The sequence below is a fragment of the Papaver somniferum genome, chromosome 11 (assembly GCF_003573695.1).
Source record: "Papaver somniferum cultivar HN1 chromosome 11, ASM357369v1, whole genome shotgun sequence".
In the NCBI taxonomy this organism is placed as follows: Eukaryota; Viridiplantae; Streptophyta; class Magnoliopsida; order Ranunculales; family Papaveraceae; genus Papaver; species Papaver somniferum.
This window is the reverse complement of record NC_039368.1, coordinates 61741640-61763642: the sequence shown is the minus strand read 5'-3', so window position 1 is coordinate 61763642 and position 22003 is coordinate 61741640. Positions and strand designations below refer to the sequence as shown.

General features: G+C 38.8%; 5 protein-coding genes across 5 annotated transcripts; 3 read left to right on the top strand and 2 right to left on the bottom strand.

Annotated features, from left to right (window-relative positions):
- Positions 1–1493: 1493 nt before the first annotated feature.
- On the bottom strand, positions 1494–10057 carry LOC113322489 (ARF guanine-nucleotide exchange factor GNOM-like). The gene is made up of 3 exons (XM_026570576.1): positions 9796–10057; positions 5725–6557; positions 1494–5637 (listed from the first exon to the last, which is right to left on the bottom strand). Exons 2-3 carry the CDS (start codon positions 6460–6462, stop codon positions 2005–2007), a joined length of 4371 nt encoding a protein of 1456 aa, XP_026426361.1. The 5' UTR covers positions 6463–6557; positions 9796–10057; the 3' UTR covers positions 1494–2004.
- A 923-nt stretch (positions 10058–10980) lies between these two features.
- LOC113324465 (carbon catabolite repressor protein 4 homolog 1-like) lies at positions 10981–12541 on the top strand. The gene is made up of 5 exons (XM_026572786.1): positions 10981–11037; positions 11881–11967; positions 12047–12127; positions 12207–12293; positions 12401–12541. The coding sequence occupies exons 1-5, from the start codon at positions 11002–11004 to the stop codon at positions 12539–12541; spliced, it is 432 nt and encodes a 143-aa protein (XP_026428571.1). The 5' UTR covers positions 10981–11001.
- Positions 12542–13622: 1081 nt separating this feature from the next.
- LOC113324464 (zeatin O-glucosyltransferase-like) lies at positions 13623–14834 on the top strand. Its single transcript, XM_026572785.1, has one exon. It carries the CDS (start codon positions 13623–13625, stop codon positions 14832–14834), a length of 1212 nt encoding a protein of 403 aa, XP_026428570.1.
- Positions 14835–16491: 1657 nt separating this feature from the next.
- LOC113322270 (zeatin O-glucosyltransferase-like) lies at positions 16492–18299 on the top strand. The gene has a single exon (XM_026570332.1). It carries the CDS (start codon positions 16670–16672, stop codon positions 18128–18130), a length of 1461 nt encoding a protein of 486 aa, XP_026426117.1. The 5' UTR covers positions 16492–16669; the 3' UTR covers positions 18131–18299.
- A 198-nt stretch (positions 18300–18497) lies between these two features.
- On the bottom strand, positions 18498–20777 carry LOC113322271 (RNA-binding protein Y14A-like). The gene is made up of 4 exons (XM_026570333.1): positions 20433–20777; positions 19887–20023; positions 19233–19378; positions 18498–18812 (listed from the first exon to the last, which is right to left on the bottom strand). Exons 1-4 carry the CDS (start codon positions 20668–20670, stop codon positions 18767–18769), a joined length of 567 nt encoding a protein of 188 aa, XP_026426118.1. The 5' UTR covers positions 20671–20777; the 3' UTR covers positions 18498–18766.
- Between the last annotated feature and the right edge of the window lie 1226 nt (positions 20778–22003).

The following is a 22003-nucleotide window of genomic DNA, read 5'->3' as shown; positions in this document are numbered from 1 at the left end:
TTAAGTTATATTTGCCTATACATAGTTTGTATGTATTTTAATTTATTTCTTATTGCTCGATTAAAAAAATAGTTTTATCTATATAACTTTTTTCAATAGTTTGGGTAGTAGTGTGAAATAGAAGAGGGGAACAAGATAATTGGAAGGAACATCAAAAGATAAATAATGTTAGTTTTAAAATACGATGAATAAAAGCCACTAGGTTCAGAATTTAAATTGCGTAAGAAGCTGACTTGATCTCCACCAAAGTAGGTATACTTCCTTTCGATTATTATTATTATTATGGCTAAAGCAAGAATCAAATTGGTGACGCAAGACCCATTAACACCATTCGGTTCCATTTTTACCAACCTTACTCTTAAAACAATTCCTAAAACAAAAAGAAAAGCAATGTATATTGGAATCCCCATAGGCTTGGAAGATTGCAAATTGATGGACCAACATCCCAATTGCCAAGGAAGATTCTCCCCCTTGTAGATTCAGGAAAAGGTTATATCTATCTTAGAATCTCCTTTAATTACTAAAAGCACTTATATATGCAAAAAAACAATGAGTAGACTTTGCATATGTAATGGCATCACACATTTCCATTACCAAATGAATCAATCTTTGCGGGGATGATTCCATCTTTAAATGTAGATCTTTATGAAACCAATCGATTAACAAGTACTAAATATAGTTAATAGTTATTATATTTACCATTCGAAATTTAAATAACTAACCCGTTAACACCATAGGGTCATCAAAGTGTACAATGACGTATTCGAGTCCCGACCAAACGATTAACAAGCCAAGTTCTGAATATTACATAATTATTCATTACGTATAAAATTCAGTGTATTGCATTTTCTTGGGTCCTTTGAAGTCCAAAATATTTAACAGAATCCGATTAACGGTGGAAGGCTCTGAAATGAAATGAAGTCATTAAAATTCAAAGAGAAATTAGTATTTCATCTATAGGTTGTTTTAGGATTATTCAAATTTAAACTCACATCAGATTAATATAGCTTGCCAAACGATCATTTAACATTTTTAAGCAAAGCTCACTCAGATTTAGTGCAAGAGGGACCAAAAATTGAAATAAGCCTAAATTAGGCGTATATTTTGGGGTTGCGTTCCACCACGACAACCCACTTGTTGTTGTTGGAATTATGTACGTATGCTCCGTGCCAAGGTAAGAGAAAAAGAAATAACTTGACATGTTCTTAGACAATCATAAAAGCATCACCTCCCACTAGTACCACTGCTTCAGAATGAGAGAGGACTGGATACATCAACACAGAAGCACCTGATTCTTATTATTCTTGTGAGACAAGCCCCTTTCATTTCATGTCGCCTATGTGGTAGTGACGTGGGTGTTCCGCGACGTGCATCCACCTTAAAGGATATTTGATTATGCATCTAGCAGTATTTGCTCATAAACATGGTCGAATCATAGTTATAAGGCGAGTACTGATCACATAGTATTTCTCCAGAAGAAAATAGAACATCAGTAAAGAAGAAATGCACAGCAGTATTTCAGTTTTGTACTTTTATAAAACCATTTCATATACCATACTAATCAATCGGAAAAACTGGGGGAGAAAAATCAAATCTACACTCTTTCACTCTACAAAATACACAACATGTGAAAGAGCACCCGAAAACATCAGGGAAACCTACTTAAGCATAACCTTGACAATCGACAACTAGCTACTCTCTGTGCAGAAGAAGCAAAACACGATAAATATTGTATAGTATGCACTACAGAATGAGAAGTGACTATATTACTTGCCATATAAAATCAATTCTGTTTTGTTTCACCAACAAGGGTTTTTCGTCTCAAGACATGGAACTTTCATGCGCCTTGTTTGAATATCATTGCCTTTCTCCCCTGAAAGCCAGCTAAGCAATATCAAAATGTACAGGAACCTGTATCCTTTTTCTACTTTCAGCAGCACCAAAATGGTCTAGGCATGACGAGGTTTCTCTGTTCAACAAGTTAGAAATCTATTATTGTTATTATTATTGTTGTCCTACTGCTTGAACATCTTTATAACTTGCCGCATTTGTTTCAGTTTCATGTTTCTGCCCAATTTCTTGGTCAGGGAACACTTCAGATTGCAAAGATGGAGCGATATTATTTACGTGTAGCCATGTCAGTTCCCACAAACTATCCCCACCTAGGGCACTCCTCTGCTGCAAAACTCCCTTAGCCTTCATAACAAGCAACGTATTCTTTAGAAGCTCGGGGATTAGTTCTTGGAGTTTCTCACTCCTCTTCCCTCTAATCTTCGCCCTCATATACTTCTCCTTGCGGCTAAGCACACCAAGCCACAATTTACAGAACGTAGTTAACTGGGAGAGATCGTGGAGTAACTGCAAGAATACCTTGGCTAACAGCTTCATTGCTAGCACAAGAGTGCCTTCCATGTTACGGTAATCTTTAGGAGAGTGACCCTGTGCAATCTCAAGCAAATCATCGATAGCAGTGAAAATCACAAGATCGAAACACGACAACCACGAAGCATGAGGAAGCCGAACCCCTTCAACCCCTGTCAAGCACTTCTGAAGCGATGCCAGAGCGTGGTTCCTAACCTCTTCTCTCTGATCCAGACAAACTTTTCTCAGACCCTGCACTAGCCTCAGCCACATCTCCCCTATATCCTGAGCTACTTTTGTTGCTGTATCCTCCCCTGGAGCATCTTTGAACTCTTTAGACCACCGAGCTAGGCACGTGACAGAACCGGCCATCAGATCCACTGCTCGCACAGATCGATCTGACTGCCCCACACGTGATTCAGCAAACTGCCTTGCAGCATCCACACAAAGCACATAATTAGCGGGTGAAAGATGGACCCCTCCGTCGGACATGATGAAAATTAGTGCCTCAAACCCTGATTCAGATGCCTCCGGATGTCGAGCAGTGATGGAAAGCAGGGATGTGATTGTTCGCCATCCCATTTGTGATCTGATGTGCGTTGTGTTTGCTTTCACGAGACGCATAACTTCCTGAGTTATGTGCTCACAGTAAGCATCAGCAACCCTAGCATCGAGCTTCAACACCAATTGGAGTGACCTAAGGAGCTCATCAGCCAAATTCTCTTTATAGGGAAGCAGCCTCTGACATATCCTTAGGAGTCCGAAAACAGCCTTTTCAACCAAGGCACACGGCATTACAGTAGACTGAACTATGTTTGAAATATGCTCATACACACCTTGCCACAGAAGAACGATCCTGTCCCTGTTGTTTAAGGTTATAGCAATCAACAACTCTAAGCAGAATACGGCAGTGTCCTCATCCTCGGGAGACGTGTTACCCTTCTGCGGTCGTCCAGCTGCCCAAATTAAAGCCCGTGCGAGCTGCAATAACGAGTCTGCCTGTAAGAACTTACTCTCGGTAAATATGCTATCAATGTGGCACTTCTGAATTGTCTGAAGAGTTCGTTGATGAGCTGCAAGTTGTTGTTCAGTTGGTTGTGATCTTGGCTCTTCTGTTTCTAATGATAATAGCTGGCTGAACCTTCCCATCAACCCTGAGGATCTCCGAGGAGTACCCATGGAAGGCATCTGAGATGCAGATAGGGAGCTCGTAACAGGTTGCCCACGTCCAGATTCTGAAGAATGTTCTGAATCATCGGCCACATCACTGGCCACTCTAGCAGGGAGAAGACCAAGCTTGTGTAATCTTAATATGCAATCCAGAATATTTCTCCAACCAGTTCGAATATAGTTACCATACTTGTTCGCTATGGTAAAAACTGATATAGTTGCCATCCTAGCTTTTGTGTCATCACCGAAGGCTAAAACAGGTTCCTCGACAGAAGATGGGTTCAATAGGGTTGTGAACTTACATAAAGACACCACTAGGTCGTCTAATACATCCTCGAGATGATGACAAGCTGATATCTTTGCAACAGCCAAGAATCCATCAACACATGTTTGGAAGACATCTTCATGCTCTGCATGATCAAATACAACTGAGATAGCAGCAATCGTGGGACCCGACATGATAGCAAACATATCATGATCTAGAAATGCGCGAGAGTCACACATAATGAACGGTGAAGTCTTCTTGGATTTGCGCAACAGATCCACCCAACGACTTGGTGTCATTTCCGGAAAACCAGCACCTTGCTCTGGGGTCGTCCGGATCTCATTTTTGAGGATTGAGTGGTACAGGTCAATCAAGAATTCCCGAGGAAGATCACCACCCCCATTAATGTGTCGGTTGTTTCGAATGAAATCTTCTTCAGTCATCTTCTTCTTCACCTGTACATTGTGCTGATCCGTATTGAGCATAATTATTGAATATGATAGTAATAGTGCAGCATCCTTGTTGGCAAGGATGAGAGGTGATTGCTCATAATATCTCTCTGAGAATGCCTCAAGTACCCTCTGGATCTTCTGAGATTCTCCAGGAAGACGGAAAGTTTCCAAGAACAGACGCAGTGCAGTATCCAGATTCATATCTTCAAAGTCAAATGTCCAAGCAAATTCATGGAGGACCAGAACACAAAACTCATCATGATTTCCCAGGAAATCCCCCACGAGATTCTTATCTAAACCAGCAGTATACCTGAAAAAGCAAGCCACGCTTTGCGGGTCAAGTTTATCAGGCAACAGATGAGTTCCTTGTAAAAACTCCAGACCTTTTTTTGGGTCCCGGTTAAAGTGATCCGCACCAATCATCAACCTTCTCTTTATGTACTTCCTCCGGCGAACAAATGGAACCCAATGAGTAGGATCAGCATAATTCTCACACTTTACAGTCCAGAACGGACTATATTCCGCAAAATCTATCTGACTCTGTTCAGATATGGGTGATCCATTTCCAATCCTTTCTGCCATTCCCTGAATCACTGCAATTAGACCGTCTAAAGCCAGAATGTGCATTCCCGATAAAGGACAGTTCACCGGAAACGCACTCTTCGACAACAAATTAGCGAGATCTTCGAACGCATTACTACAGGTGATATCACAATCCAAGTTGGCATACATCTCAACCATGAATGACTTCTGCCTGCAGAAGTCAACAAGAGCCTCCATGGCAACTTCCTGCTGTTGATATGAAGCCCCATGCCTACTTTGAGCAAGTCTCAGTATAACACAGTTAAAAAAAGCCTCGAGTTGTAGCTTTAGCTCCATACGCAGATGCTGATAAAGATTGAGAACGATGCTACATACCATTGAAAGAATGAGAGGACTCATTGATAAACCAAACTGCATCAGGTTACGAAAAAGTTCATCCTGTATCAAACCTAACAACTTAGGGTGTTGACATAGAGAGGGCCCACCAAGTTCAATAGCTGAATTGATCAAGCCCAAAGCAAAAAGGGGCACATCTTCATCAAATGCTAGAGTATTTGATCTGGGACCCATTCCATTGTGCTCGATGATATTTAAGAGGGAACACAGAAAATGAAATATCTCCACCATGCATGGAACTCCATAAGGCTCTGTCATAAGATGTACATTGTTTGGACTGTCTTTGCCATTAGCAGCCCCAATAGTATTCGCATCCATCATGCTCGCTATGGAACCTGAGGTAACTGTTGAAGCAAAACCAATAGAAACGGGTGCACCCTCATATTCAGAATTTCCATTTCCGTTGTCTAACTGTTTAGTCCCAAATGCATAATCCTTGTCAATCCCCATCTGGAAACAGAAACAAAGGCTTTCGACATTAGTAAACAAAAGTAAAGAAGAACAGTTACTCACACAAAAAGCATCATGATGCGCTACCTCTTTTTTGCTATAAGGCATGCTTCCATTAGCTGATGAATGTTCCTTGCTTTCAATATCTCGCAGGTGCAAAAAGATACACCTAACAAGTTCGTGCATTGTGTGGCGTGCTATGCGCTGCAATAACTCACCTTTACTTCCTGCTTGATGAACTACACGAAAACATGTGTTTACAATTGTGCATACATGCTGGTTGCTCAATACAACAGCTACTTTGCTTTTCATGCAAGCCAAAAGAACCTGGAGTATCTTCATCAGTACCACTTCCTCTGATGCGGGATCAGTCACCTCAAACCTGCAACTTGTGACAGCATCAACAACTGAATGCATCGCATCTTCCACATTCACGGTATTTAGATCTAGCATATTAATCGTGAGGATCTTGTAGACAGATGATAAGGCAACCCCAGTAATTGCTGCACCAGTTTCATCTGATCTAATCACATCCAAGAATGGCTGAAGGTACAGAGCTGGATTAATTGTATTCCATTGACTTTGCCATGTAAAGATTTGTCTTCTTAATGATTTTAGAGACTGAATCAGGGAGTGCTCTAGCTGATCGTCACCAGCCATATACCGCCCTCCCCACCTAACATTTCTCCTCATGACGGCCAACACAGCACCTACTTCTGAATTCACCATACATGCTAAAGCACCACTGCTAGTCATAGATTCACATTCTTCGAGAGGCTCTTCCTCAATGGAATTAATTCCAGATTGCAGCTTGAGACGGCCCATATTTTATTATGATTCCAGATCGAGTGTAGTCTGGAATTTTCTTGAAACTACACAAGCAATAGACACTACTTACAAAAGCATAGTCTTTACTGAATCTGCCATGAACAGAGAAAAGGAGAAATCACTTAAGTTTCATATAATTCGTGAACCTGATAAAGCTCAAAACAACAAATAAAGTAAAAAGTGACAAAATCTGATCCTAAAAATAGCATATTATCTGACTATCTCTTTGTATTTCAATCAACGATAGTTATATATATTTATTAGCGAGGCAAACAAATTATAACAATCTCAAGTACACCAGTTAAAATTCACCTATCATGGATCCTAGTAATCATTCTGTGAATCAGTTAAGTCTTGCTGCAACTTTTATGGTGCGCGAAGGAATCCATGAATATGCTGAAATTCTCTTAAAATTGGGTCATATGTCAGGAGCTTGATAGCAGCTGAAAATATATAATATGCATAACGAAGGTCATTTGGGATGCTGTGAGCGTTATGTATGGTAAATATATCCCTGCTTCAGCTGGACATAAAACCTTTTTCTGCTTTCATATATCAACCTAGTTTGTCATGCACACGATAGTTCAGTGACGTTGATCTCTACAGAGAAGGGAAACAGAAATGCCAATTCAATATTTCAGCACACTAGAACAATATGATGAACTACTTATACATAAGACATGGACTACTGATCACAGCCACTCCTGTAAATCATAATTCCTTTGACTACAACTATGTTTAGTCCCAAGATGCGGCCCAAATTCACATTTGCTCGCAAGTGAGAGATTGTTGTGGCCATCTATTGCCTACTCCTGTAAAGATAATTGAGGGAGGTTCTGTTGACATAGTAAGAATGATATTGTTTGACATTACATCACTTAAATATAGGGTCCAAATGGAAACTAGTTAAATGCTATATTTTCATGGAATGATCTTCTCATTGTGTACTACGTACCCACACAAAAACAGTGTATTCTGGGGCATGTCACCCCACCATCTACCAATTTGAAAGTCAACCGTTGATAATTAATGGTCGAAATTCAAACCAATAGATCATGAGGTTACAAATCGTATTGCATTTTGTGGAGTTGCATCTTCGACACCGTTATATATCGAAGAATCCGGTTCTGCATTTTTTTAAATGGCCAATTCGGATACCGCCCGATACGGCATACATATAATTTAGTTAGTGTAATTTTGCAGGAATCAATAATGTATTAGGGCACACAAACTCAATTTAATCCCACAAACACTCATTGTACACCTATCTATGTTGTAAAAGGCGAGGGCCTTTGGCGCCTAGGCGCCAAGAAATGCCCATTTCTGCAATTTTCCATTTTTTCCGCGACGCCTAGGCGCGTTGAAGGCGCTAGGTTTGGTGCCTCGCCTTGCCTTTTACAACATAGACACCTATATCTCACAACATTTCACATTGCTAGCAAACTTCGAACTTCCCTCTCTCAACCCTCTTTATGAGGGGAGTAAACTCCTTCATTTTCTTTTAAAGTGTTTCTCCACTTCACATGTACAAAACATGTGAAAGCAAAAGAGACCTTTAAAATAAAATGAAGGAAAAACCTTTAAAAAAAAATAAAATAATAAATTCTTTATAAGCCTTTTGGGAAGTATCTGAGGGTATCGGATTGGTACCCGCGCAATCTAGGGTGGAGTGTAGCACACAGTGAGAAATCATGCTGAAAAAAATAGATTCTAAGTAGTTTTCATTTGGACTCCACAAAGAAATTAGCGACAAAAATGTCAAACAAACCTATGTCATTCTTGTAATGTTCAAGCTAATAGCTTTGATAATATAGGAATTGACTCATTGTAAGCAGTGGAACCTGTCCCAGATTGTACTAGAGGTAAGAGGTTGGCAGTGAAGGGGATTGTTCTTTGGAGCACAGGAAGTTCCCTGGCCAAGCAGGCAACAGAAATGACCGGTTCAGAACCTATTATTGGCCAACATTGGTGATAAATCTCTTTTCTCTCTTTCTTATTTTGGCATAGCCGCCTTTCTTTCTCGCACTGCTCTATTTTGTATTAGTAGCCTCTGTTCATGCCATGGGAGTTGGATCAATATTTGTTGTTACCTCATTCCATGGCTTAAAAGGACACTGGTGATATCGCCCTGGTGCTGAATTTGCAGATTCTATATCTGACTTTTCCTCTAAGTGGAAGTGTTAACTCCTGACCTTAATAGTTTAAGTTAGGACGAAACTATTTTATTATCATCAGCTGTTCTTGTTGTTGATCCAACACAAAGACCCAGAAGATATTGCTTCAAGATTTATAGGCACCCATCTTAGACCAGATCTGTCTGCTTCTCGACCATCATAAGCGAACAACTTCATCTATAAGAATCAACTATTTTCTAAAACTCGGGAGGGAGGGGCTCATTCTTGCACCTACTTACTTTCTATCCATGTCAAGGGAAGTAGCTTAGCTAGCGCCATACCAAAATTCTCATTTTCTCAACTTTCTATTCAGTGTAACTGTAATGACACGATTTTTCGCAATTGAGTAACTACTATCATCTGTTTATTAGTGAATAGAAGCGTCTTTAAGACACAGTGGAGTATCTAGCGGAAAGACATCATAAGGTATTGACACAACGTTAATCTAAGATAATGCTGACAATGTATTTGGGACATCTCGCAATACAAACAGATCACAGAACTCAAATTTATCTTATACGCAGTTGAAAACTACATATGCTAGTAGTGAATACCACACTATACGAGTATTATAAACACTGTCAGAAATTACAAACACTCAACCAACAGACATAGCTTAATTACTTGTTCCAACGACTTTCAAATTACATTAAAGAACTTAGCAAATGGCAAACTGACTAGCCCTGATCTATTCTACATTTGATACAAGTTTAATAAACCCTGAAAAGGTTGTTCCGGATCAACCAACAATACTAACTGCGCAAAAGCTATATATAAAGTAGTCCAAATAAGACTAATGTCATCAAAGGAAACAAGCAAAGTAAACAAACACCATCCAAGCACAAAGAGAAACAAAACAAAAATTGATCATAAAATTCTGGATGATAGCACTAGTGGCATCTAAATTCCCCCCACAAAACAATCTGATACAAGGAATCAACCAAAGAAATAGAATAATCTAGCATGAAAAACTAGCATACCACAAAATGCCGTGAATTACAAATCTCAGTGAGTCCACTACTATCCAGAAAAATCAAAGAAAACTAGGGTTTTCATTTCCCGATAACTTTACCATCCTTTACCGAGTATGCAACACTAAAAATAAAATAAATGGGAACTTCAATTTCATATGATCTACTATTAAAACACTACATACCTGTAGAGAACCAAACCGATCTGAAATTTTTTCCTCTGAAAAATCGTCCAAAAGTTAGTGAGAGAGATTGAGATTTTTCTCACTGGGAATTTTTTTACAAAGCCAAGAAGAAGAAGAATTTTACTGGCGTCTCTCACTCTCAATCTCTCTCAAACTCCGAGATGCGTTGAGACCAAGAATGGTCTCTTCTTCTCTTGCGCGGTGTTGGCACAATTGAGAACAAAGACAAGAAAGCACGATGATGGAATGGAGTGGAGGAGCGGAGTAGAGAGAGAAAGAAAAGAAAAGGAAAAGAGGAATGACTTATTTTTACTGGGAACGAATTACTGGATCAGATCAGAGTAGGTAAATTCTGGTCTTCTATCAGTCTCACTCTGCCAATGCAAACATGAAACATGGTGGTTTTATGGGCCTATTTGAATGTATGGACCTTAAAACTTGGATTTGGTGCTGAAATAGTGAAAAAATCGTATATGTTCAACAGTTTTAAGCCATCGTTAAGATTTAATTTTGGGACTAGCATGTATCTCTAGGGAAATGAACATCTAGGAGTCTTCCAATTTGTTGGGAATTATGCTCCTCATTCCCACTTCTTTATTGTAGGAATTACCTATAGATCCTATTATAGTGTTCTTAGTTAGTGGCAGGTCCACTCACTAAAGCCCAGTAAACAGAGGTCCATAATTAAGAGAAAACATAAAAATGGATCTAATTTTTTAAGCCCAGATCCTTACACGTGCGGGATAACTAATGCGAAATTTAAAAATATCACAAATAACCCTCCCTATTTAACAGGGATTATAAGCACGAGAAGAACATTAACCTTTCATATTCGTTTTCTTCTTCTCTTTCTTATCACTGCTGCTGCAAATGGATTCTGTACAGATCCAAAAAAAATTCTTCAATCTTTCTCGTTTCTATCAAATCAATGTTTATTTTAGGGTTTCACGATCGAATCGTTGTTGTGTTTGATTACGCTTTTCTATCTCCATGTTTGATTTGTTGATTATTTACCAGATCTAGATGAATAATCATATTTTTTGTTCATTTCATTGTTAGATTTACTTATATCACTTCCATTTTGTTGGTTTTAGATGTTTTTCAGTTTGTTTTTGTATATGAAGCAACAGTGCGTATATCCCGTACTGACAGAAATTCAATTTATTAAGAAGAAGAAGAAGATGATGATGATGATGATGCATCGTTATGATTTACGACGAGAAGATTTGTTTGTGTTTCCGGGTATGTTTTTTAATCATCTTTTTTGATTATTTTGTTTGTTTTTCTTCATTTGATTTTTTTTTTCGATTGTATTATGAAGATCAAATCGATTTTCATGATGCTATTATGTTTTTAGGTTTGATACAGTTTGCTTTTGTGTATGAATTGACAGTACGTATACGACGTACTGATACAAAATTCTTATGATTCGGTTATATTCAAATTTTTGCCATTTTTTTTGTTCGATCTATGAGCACGTATGTGTAGTACTGAAATATGTGCTTTGATTCGGTTATATTCAGAGTTTTTCCATTGTTTTTGGGTTCGATCCATGAGTATGTATGTGTAATACTGAAGTATGTGCTTTGATTCGGTTATATTCAAAAGTTTTCCACTGCTTTTGGGTTCGATCCATGAGTAAGTATGTGTAATACTGAAATATGTGCTTTGATTCGTTTATATTTCTGAGTTTTGCTATTGTTTTTGGGTTTGATCCATGAGTACGTATGTGTAATACTGAAGTATGTGCTTTGATTCAGTTATATGCATGGATTCATCACTTCTTCTTGACATGCAATTGATTTTTTAGTTCATGAATATGCAGTACATATATGACGTACTGTTACAAACTTCTCTCTTACATCAAATAATTTTGACAGAAGCCATTCTGGTTTTTCCTTTTCATGGTATTCCAGTGCATGTATAATGAACTGGAATACTAAATAAGAAAAAGACTATTCTTGTCTCATATTAGTTATTTAGATATGAAATTGCCGTATTAGCTTGGATTCAAGATTATGTCCACATAGCCAATCCTTAAGTTAAGGATTTAGTTGCAACAAAGCTAATCATTTCTTATTTCAGGTTCAAAGTGATCATTTTGATGAGTTTTTCGCCCCTGAGTTGGACAAACATGGTTATCAAGCTCTCTACAAGAAGAAGACAACAGAGGTTTGCTTGCAGACATTTTTGATTTAATGGTCATAAACTCCAAATATTCAGTTTGTGATAATGAATCTGTTCACTGTAGGTTTACACCGGGACTTATGCTATCGATGGTTGTGCAACATTTTTCCGAAGGGACAGATTTTCCCATGTGAAGAAATACGAGGTTTGGAGATGACAGACTTTCTTTTGAATCATTGTTACTCTGTTGGTTCACATGTTAAACAGTTTACTTTTGTATGCAGGTCGAATTCAACAAGGCTGCTCAGTCACTGACAGATGTTGTGGTCCCAATCACTCAGAAGAAAGCTGCTTTGTCTCGACTTCTTAAGGTGATTTTTCTTCTTTGGGAGTCTCTTATGCAGTTAGTTGGTGCTTAGATTCTTTCCCAGAATCTTACTCCCTGTATTATTCTATTTGTCCATTCAATTTTGTATAGGATAATGTTGCGCTAATAGCGGTTCTGGAAGCAAAATTTAGCAACCACGGAGCCGATACTCCTGGAAAGCGGCAGCTTCTTTGTGTGTTAAGAAAATTGAAATGTTGTCTGTTACATTTTCATTTGTGCAAAGCATCCTAATATGTTACTCTAGTTTGCTATGTATCACTCGATCCTTGATAATCACTTTCAGGGTTTGCTGTAGATATTCAGTAGCTTCTTATGGACATTAATTTTGTTGGTTAGTTTTTTAGTGGTTATGTCACCCTGTTCAATCATGCAAAACTGTACCTCTTTTGTATTAAAGAAATACTAGAGATTAATGGTATGATCCTACAATATATGTGATGTAAAACGTTTTCTAATTTATTTATCATTGATTCTAACAAACATGTACTTTTCCTGTAAGCAGTTCAACAGATACATACTCGAATTCGTAAGCAGCAGATATATACTCGAATTTGTAAGCAGTTTAGCGGATACGTGTTCTATTTGTAAGCAGCGCGACAGATATGTACTCAGATTTGTAAGTAGTGTAGCAGATATGTACTCGAATTTATAAGCAGTGTAGCAGATATGTACTCGAATTTATAATCAGTGTAACAGATATGTACTCAATATAATGAATGTGTAAACACACATGTTTGGTAACAATGGGTATTATGGTCATTTCCATGTTTTAATTAATTTCGGACCTCTAAATAAAAAAAAATCCGGTTGGACCCTACTATAACTAACTTTGTGGGCTTATGACCAAACATCAAAGTTTCCTTCTTTATTTGAGTTCCACAGAGTTTGTCGAGTATTTAAAGTCAGCCAAATGATGAACACCAAAATTATGACACTGTTAAAATGCAGACGTTTTTTTAGCGAACGGATCGATGGATATTTCTTTCTTTCAGATTGCATTTACAATTGAGCAGAAGGTTCAGGTTCATTTAGGTTGAATTTTGGTTCTCCACACAAATTATTAAATAATACTCCGCTCTACTATAAGAAAGACCAAAAATGAATTGGTGCTCACGTCTACTATAAAAAGTCTGGAGTACCATTTTGTTTCTTTCTTCTAACTCGGCCAGAATCTCGACGTGAGTGACACACTTAGATAATGGGGTTCACGTTCTCTCATTTGCAAATTGCAATATAGAGTGTTTTCGCATTGATGGTTGATGCAAACTAGCTACTGAAATTTCAGTCATCCAAAGTTAAGATTTTCTCTCAAATGGATCAGGATTCTAATGAGGAAGCAGCAGCACATCAAGAAGTTGTGGTAGTGGTGGTTCCGTTACCATCACAAGGACATCAAAACCAGTTACTTCACTTTTCTCGACTTTTTTCTACGCATGGAATACCGGTATACTACGTCGGTTCAGCTGTGCACAACCATCAAGTGAAGACCCGTATGCATGGATGGAACGACTTCTCTGACAACTCCAACTTCCATTTCCATGATTTTCCAACTCCATTTTACGATCTCAACCAAAATGAGCTTCCCGTTTCTCTTGACAATATCGTTTCTAGACATGTCGCGAACAAATTCCCTTTACACCTTATTGAATCCTTATTTGAGGTCCTTATAAACCTTGAAGAACCCATTTCTGAACTACTAAACTCTCTCTCACTGATTGCTCGACGAGTCGTAGTTGTTCATGACCCTCTCATGGCATTTGTTGCTAAAGAAGCTTCTTCCATTCCAAATGGAGAATCATATTGTTTCAATGTTTGTTCAGCCTTTGGTCTCCTGTATTTTAAATGGGTGAGTCTTGGATGCTCATATTCGATACCTAACATTCAGACTCTTTGCGAGTACTTAACTGCTGATGATCATCTCTCAAAAATTGACGGTTCCTTTCCTGACGCCTTTCTGGCGCTTATTGCTTCACAAATGGAATTCCAACAATTTGATGTTGGTGAACTTCATAACACATGTTATCCATTAGAAAGTAAGTTTATCGATCTGTTAGGCCAAGAGCCATTTCTTGCGCAAGACCATCGGCAGTGGGCATTAGGTCCATTGAACGCCGTAACACTCAATTCAACAGAGAGCTCCGCCGAGTCCCGTCATGAATGCTTGGTATGGCTAAATAGCCAACCAAAGAATTCAGTTCTTTATGTGGCGTTCGGGGCAACAATAACATTATCACACGAAGACATTATGGAGCTCGCAACTGGACTTGAGTATAGTGAACAGAGGTTTATTTGGGTCTTGAGAGAAACAGATCGGCCAGACGCTTTTGTTGATGGCGGCGAAGCTTGCAACATCGAATTACCAGAAGGTTATGAAGAGAGGATGGAAGGCATTGGTATGATAGTCAGGGATTGGGCACCACAAATCGAGATCTTGGCACACCCATCAACTGGAGGATTCTTGAGCCACTGTGGTTGGAACTCATGCATGGAGAGTTTTACTATGGGTGTGCGAGTGGGAAAGTAGAAGCGAGGTCATATCTTCGACCATGATAGCAAGTGCAGTTAAGATGTTAGAATACGGGCATCCAACTCAAAATCAGTAGCCTCGTAGGGTCTAACACGTGGACAATAAATCGGGTGATGCGGAGTTAAGATGTTAGAATACGGGCATCCAACTCAAAATCAGTAGCCTCGTAGGGTCTAACACGTGGACAATAAATCGGGTGATGCGGAGTAAATGCGCGGTCAATGACTCGTCGCAAATAGCCTGCTCTGAAACCATGTTAGAATACGGGCATCCAACTCAAAACCAATTGGCAATGAGTGGAGAGGTTCTAAGAGATTATAAACCGCAGGATCTTAATTGCCCATACAATGTGGGACTAATAATCTCAACATAAGAAGTTGATGGTTTCGGAAGATGGGCATGAAATGAGAGAGCGAGCAGAGCAATTAGGCGTTGATGTCCGTAGTTCTGTGATCTCTGAAGATGGATGCTCGAATGCGGAGTTGAGTTCGTTCATTGCCCATATCTCTAGGCCTTAGGAGATGCCTTATGACAACAACTAACAGTACATAAAAATAAATTGTGGCTCATAACCATGTACTCTAAATTTTCTTTTTCGTGTTTGGTGTGTTTGGATTGAGTTTTATTTACGAGATCCAGGGTGTGAGAACAGTTATCTAGTTTACAGAGTTTGAGTTAACTGTTTTGAATTTGTATACTCCCGCGTACTGTGAGTACTTCATAACAGCCATGTTTATGAGCTTTAACTTCATTCGTGCACTGTTTGGGTCTCAGATCGATGTTCCTAAATGGATCAGGTCGGAAAAGATCTGGCACGTGATTTTTCACAACTTGTTGCGTTCATCTTCCTGTATACATGATTTAACTGGAGAAGAAAAAAATTGTACTAAAGCCAACGCTACACCTTTTGTCCTTGAAATTTTGGAAATAACGACTCGTTTTCTTCAACTTGTCATCTTCCATCTTCATCAAGACGGGAGTAGTCTATTTATGTCTGTCCTGTAATTGGTTTTGCAGGTTCTGCTTCCTCCATATATATACGTCCCATTCTGGGTTCTCTGATGTCTAGTCTCTCTCATCTGTGGCACTCACTGACCAGACTGAGACCATGAGCTTTTATTTGGAAATTATTGTTCCATCGTTTGGGGCTTATTATACCACCTAGTCACCTACTAAACGTATAACCTCCGAGTTTCGACTAGTTAACATGGTTGTTAGTAGGGTACAGCTTCCACTAAAAGAATCACATGTTCAAGTTCAACTTTGTACTGGAGACAATTTGCCTTTATCATTATGACATTAGTCCCCCCTTCAAAAAATGTGTGTTTACTTAACCTTTTTGTGCCCGTCTAATATCAGTGGTGGTCAAATATTACCAAATCAATCGACTAAACTTTTGATTTGTTTTTCACTGAGAAAGAGGTCGTCTTTATGACGGTTCCATTTGGGTGTGCTTGACAAATACTTTTAAGCTAGCCCTATCACTGAGTAAGTAATAAAGTGCAATTTCGAAATCCACCAACCAATCTCATGAGCAGTTGTGGCTCTAAAACGAGGTAGAGGTAGAACCGTAAACAAGTAGATAACCAGGAGACCTTACGTACCCAAATTTTAGAACCATCATGGAAATATGGGATGGATGGAGATGTAACCAAAACTGGTCCAATCACAATAATTTCTTTTGTCGTCTTCAGGGATTCTTGGTAGGCGTAACAACAATGAGCACAAGACTTATCCTGATAAAAAGAACACTTTTAGAATGTAGATGAAAATGACCAACACCTAAAAACTCAGATTCAGGCAACACTTTCAAGATCGAACTCTGTAACCCAATGGATATCGATCACCATCTAAAAGAGCAGGAACCACATAAGGCGGCAGTGGAGGTTGTATTGGTTCCTCTACCAGCACAGGGTCATCTGAACCCGCTAATCCACCTTTCTCGTCTCATATCAGAGCGCGGAATACCAGTTCATATGGTGGGTTCAGCCACGCACAACCGTCAAGCGAAGAATCGTCTCCATGGTTGGGATCTGTCCATCATCTCCAACGTTCATTTCCATGACTTTCCACTCCCATCTTTTCCCACACCTCCTGCTGATCCAGATGCATCCAACAAGTGGCCAATTCATCTCCTACCAACTTTTGAAGCCACAATTAATTTCCGTGAACCCCTTGCCCAACTTCTACACTCTCTCTCACTCACTGCTAAACGGGTTGCCGTTGTTCATGATTCTCTCATGAATTTCGCTGCTGAAGAAGCTTCTTCCATTCCTAATGGAGAATCTTATTGTTTCAATAGTTGTTCAGCAATTTTTACACTCTTTTACCAATGGGAGAGTCTTGGGAAACCCTCAAATCCTTATATTGAGAGTCTAAACATTTCTTCGATCAAATCGATCGATCAATTGAGCCAAGATATTGTACCGGATGGCTTTCTAAAATTTATCCTTCAGCAGAAGGAACAATCTCAATTTGATGCTGGTAAAATCTATAATACGTGCCGTCCTATTGAAGGCAAGTTCATCGATATACTAGGTCAGCAACCATTTCTCGAGGAGAACAAGAAACAATGGGCTTTTGGACCACTGAATCCGGTGGCATTCCACTCCAATTCTATGGGAAGGGAATCCTCGCGTCACAAATGCTTGGAGTGGTTAGATGCACAACCTAACAGTTCAGTTCTCTATGTCTCATTTGGGACGATGACATCTGTGTCTGATAAACAAATTGAAGAAATTGCGTTTGGACTTGAAAAATGTCAGCAGAGATTCCTTTGGGTGTTGAGGGATGCCGATCGTGGTGACATTTACTCTAATCAGGATCAAGTTAGGAGAATTGAACTGCCAGAAGGTTATGAAGAGAGGGTGAAAGGAGTTGGGATGATTGTACGAGACTGGGCGCCTCAACTTGGGATCCTAGCACACCCATCCACTGGAGGATTCTTGAGCCATTGCGGCTGGAATTCTTGCATCGAAAGTATAAGCATGGGTGTGCCTATTGCAACTTGGCCCATGCACTCGGACCAGCCTAGTAATGCCTTGTTGGTGACAGAGGTGTTGAAGATTGGTGTTGTTGTCAGAGAATGGGCACATAGAGGCGGGGTAACCTCATCGACTACGATTGCAAGCCCAATAAGGAAGTTGATGGCATCGGAGGAAGGAAAGAACATGAAGAAGCGAGCAGAGAAGCTAGGTGCTGCTGTGCGCCAGGCTGTGTCGGAAGGAGGGACCTCTACTGCAGAATTACATGCGTTTCTTGGTCATATCAGTAGACCACAGGACATCCTCTGACCAATCACTAGATTGAACAATGATTCATAAACTTGCATCCTTCATTTTGAATGTTCTTATCAATTCATTTTCCAAATCCACCTATACAATAGGGAGTAACGACTTTTGTTATAGCACATTTTCAGGGCATGGACATTATAAGCAGATTCTAGAAACTTTTTATTAGCAAGCTACACTGCCACATACGGAAGAACTAGACATGACTAATAACTTCAGTGACCTTCAGTGACACCGGTAACGGCGTTCATGAACTAGATCAACGCAAGATTGTGTTGAAAATTCAGCACGCATACCCTGGTCTTGAGCCAAGATGCAAGAAGATACCACTTGACCAGAACAGACTCAACACCATGATGTTTTTCACCACTAATTCAAGAGGTGCAATGGATACGGCACCAAACTTCACTAGTTTTCACGCAAAAATATACAAAATCTTTAAACCAAGAGTAGCTAGATTTTCGCATATGTTAATTCTGTGTTCACATCAATAAAGTGAGATTGATAGACAAAACGCAAAAGAAAAAGTCAGGTCAATCCTAAAACTAGCAGATAGGCACAACCAGATATAATTCATTGTCGCCAAGTAGCACTGAAAATCCTTCGGGACAACACACAACCACCCGAATGCCAACGAAATCAAAAGCGTCTCCTAGGACTCCTCGAGCGATGCCCACGTGGGGATCTGCAAATGTGAATAACCAATGTTTTACAAAAATCAATCTATGATGACAACTCCAAAATGAAAAATGAAGTAGAACAAGCATTTTAATAGGTAAGCATCTAATATTAAATATGTCAGAAGATTGTTATAAAAATCACATCCAATAATGTAGAAATGGATTTCCTAATTATGAATCTTCATACAAATGATATTAGGTAAGAATTTAAGATGCTGATCAAAGAAAAAAAAGAAATGGAGGTTGTAAGAAACTAAGAGATGAAACAATTTCTTGACTCTTGAAAACAATTTAACTGAAGATAGCAAGAATTTAGACAGGTTCTGCTTCCCAAGAGCAACAAGTAAGAGATTCGACGAATCGAAACTAAATTGCTTCACAGAAACAAAACAAAATACAAAGAGTATTTCATAGAAGTAACAAACCTCCTTCTGGTGTTCCTTTGTTTGAATGGTCCTTTGCTGAAGGCCCAGTCAACTGAGATGATCTGTGTTAGAAGTTCCGCACCATTCATTGCAGATATGGCAGCTTGAGCTTCATCAAACTGCTCAAATTCCATCAATGCATATCCCTGAGTACCAAAGAGGAGTCACTTTACAATCAGGAACGACAAAAATTTCCCTACAGTAGATCTTCATCAATAACTACAAAGTGAAAGCTTAACAAAGTCATTATAAGGGTCTGACACAACAAGAGCTCTTTGCAAGGAACACTGTTTGGAGCCAACGCTTGTCGAGACTCGAGTAACAACTAACTTAAACAGAACCCTTTATAAGTTTGGTTATCTACTTCAGAAGGCAGAAGGTCAAAACAGAGCTCTCAAAAAAAGAAGAATAGGCCAAAGATATTTCTCTTTTCTATCAACTTGTAGGCTTTTTTATCTGCACCATTTAATGATACACGATATAAAGTACCAAACCCAAATATCTTATCCTAATCTAAGTTCACTTAAAAAACTTAAACAACCATGCCAGAGAAATTTGTGGAGTTTAGGATAACATCAGCAGCAGCATTGCAACAAGATATGCTTCCTGTTACTAACAAAAATTGAATACATGAATGAAACCGAATGAGCTTACCTTTACAAACCCAGTCCTGCGGTCAAGATTTAGATGCAAATTCTTCACTTCCCCAAACTCACCAAATGCAGCATGTAGATCATCCTCTTGAGCTTCTTCGTGGATTCCAGTAACCAAAACTATCCAACCCTCGATAGCTTTAGACAAATGAAACATCAAATAAAAGTGTAAATTACAGAGGACCCAAAAAATAACCCTAGGTCATCAAATTCAGAGTTAAAATCATCTAACACCCACCAACATCAAGAAACGAAATCATTGTAATTGACCAAAATCTAACTAGATGAACACTACATACCCAGGTCCATTCCCTTGTCTTAAGGATAATCATGCTGAAGTTAACCTACCAAAACCCCACCTACCCACCATCAATTATCTAAAACCCTAATCCTATCTTTAGCTTCAAGCATCATAATACTAGTGGACTAGTGGAAGATAAGGCCTGTCTGTAAAATTCTAACAAGAAAATTAAAAGAATAAATAAAATGACTGTAAATTTCGAAACCCTAATTTTCAAATCAAAGAAACGAGAGAGATGGAACAAACATCGTTGAGCAGCAGGACCACCACCGTCAGAAGCGAGTGAATCAAAATCCTTAGAAGCGAAGCGAGTATTGCGTTCAGCTTCAGCTGTCATTGCTTCACGAAAACCTCGTCCTTTGGTCTTTAATGGAGCAGATGAGGAATCGGTAACGGCTGATCTGAGTTTGGGTGCATCGAATTCAACTGCATCTTCCATATCTTCGTCTTCATAATCTACAACATCTACTTCAGCGTTCGCCATTGTTAGATAGTTTAGATTCTTTGGTTTAAACTCTCTCTGCTGCTCTTCTCGCGCGAGAATGGTCTGCTTGGAATTTGTTATTAGAGCAACGACAAAAAAAGAAGAAGGGATAGATGGGGGGTGTTAAATAGAACTTCTTTGGTAGCGCACTAATCATCGTTGTGGGCACCAATGTGAGAAACAGTTTTTCTTCTGTCAACGGGGCTCAGCCGCTTCCACCTACCGTTATGATTTTCTGACGGGAATCTGAAGATCAAATCCGATCCCGTTAAATCAAAATTTATCAGATATTTCGATAATTTCCGTTATCTAACAGAAATCATAAAAATCTATTTTTCAGTTCAAATTATCATGTTTTCAAGTTCAAAAATCATGCCAAGCACACGTACAAATGTGCATGATTGCTTAGTTACATGTTCTTGCAAAAGAAAAACATGAAGAAATTCGTAAGAAGTAGGATCCTTGGACTGAAATTTATATATTGTAACTTGTAAGCAGCCTGCAACATGCATTTATCCTTCCTTATTCCTTACATATTCAAACTTCAAAGTATCTGTACATCTACATTTCAAAGAAATTAAAATGTGTGTGCAAGAAATACGAAAGGAAAAGAAAGTTGCTAAGCACTAATAAGTATTAGCATTGTCACTGAGATCTGCCAACTAATTATTTAAGCAAAGCAATGCTTGAACAACTTCTGGAATTAATGAATTTATGTGTGTTGTAAGAACCCTACCACAAGCACTGAACATAGATTTTGATGGTACACCTGTCACTGGTACAACCAATACGTCTCTTGCAATCTTTGCAAGTGTTGGGTATTTAGGAGCATGATTCTTCCACCAACTCAATATATCAAACACAAATTCCTCATTGGGTGTGCCTTTATTAAGCAATGGTTCTTCTAAGTATTTCTCTAACTCTGACTTCCGAACCTCAATCTCACTATTTTTCATCATAAACTCATCATACTCATAGTCATTTCTAGTATTCTCAATTCCAGTTGAACCTATTCCACTAGTTGAATTTTCAAAATAATTTGGTACTGTAGAGTTACTTTTACATTCATATGAAGAGATCAATGTTATTTGAAATTTATTATGACGAGTTAAACAGTTATGCATACCATATAATTTCTTATTAACAAACTCAATACATCTAAAATCACTCATGTGCTCAACAACATGTTAGACTCTTTCCAATAATTATCAAGCTTTGACCTCGTCTTCAATCTCATTTCTCTGATATACACATGAGGACTAGATTCACATTACTTAATACTTTTATTAATCTCATAGACCCATTGTAATACATATTTTTTGTTGGATACTTA

What these genes read in the sequence shown, in the direction of transcription:
- LOC113322489 (XM_026570576.1), bottom strand. Translation starts at nt 6,462, where the DNA reads ATGGGCCGTCTCAAGCTGCAATCTGGAATTAATTCCATTGAGGAAGAG. An exon ending in TGCCTTATAGCAAAAAAGAG is followed by an intron (nt 5,638 to 5,724) that starts GTAGCGCATCAT and finishes TTCTGTTTCCAG; the next exon opens with ATGGGGATTGACAAGGATTA.
- LOC113324465 (XM_026572786.1), top strand. Translation starts at nt 11,002, where the DNA reads ATGATTTACGACGAGAAGATTTGTTTGTGTTTCCGG. An exon ending in ACAAGAAGAAGACAACAGAG is followed by an intron (nt 11,968 to 12,046) that starts GTTTGCTTGCAG and finishes TGTTCACTGTAG; the next exon opens with GTTTACACCGGGACTTATGC. An exon ending in CCCATGTGAAGAAATACGAG is followed by an intron (nt 12,128 to 12,206) that starts GTTTGGAGATGA and finishes TTTTGTATGCAG; the next exon opens with GTCGAATTCAACAAGGCTGC.
- LOC113324464 (XM_026572785.1), top strand. Translation starts at nt 13,623, where the DNA reads ATGGATCAGGATTCTAATGAGGAAGCAGCAGCACATCAAGAAGTTGTG.
- LOC113322270 (XM_026570332.1), top strand. Translation starts at nt 16,670, where the DNA reads ATGGATATCGATCACCATCTAAAAGAGCAGGAACCACATAAGGCGGCA.
- LOC113322271 (XM_026570333.1), bottom strand. Translation starts at nt 20,670, where the DNA reads ATGGCGAACGCTGAAGTAGATGTTGTAGATTATGAAGACGAAGATATG. An exon ending in TGGTCCTGCTGCTCAACGAT is followed by an intron (nt 20,024 to 20,432) that starts GTTTGTTCCATC and finishes ATTTGTCTAAAG; the next exon opens with CTATCGAGGGTTGGATAGTT. An exon ending in CAAAGGAACACCAGAAGGAG is followed by an intron (nt 18,813 to 19,232) that starts GTTTGTTACTTC and finishes TCACATTTGCAG; the next exon opens with ATCCCCACGTGGGCATCGCT.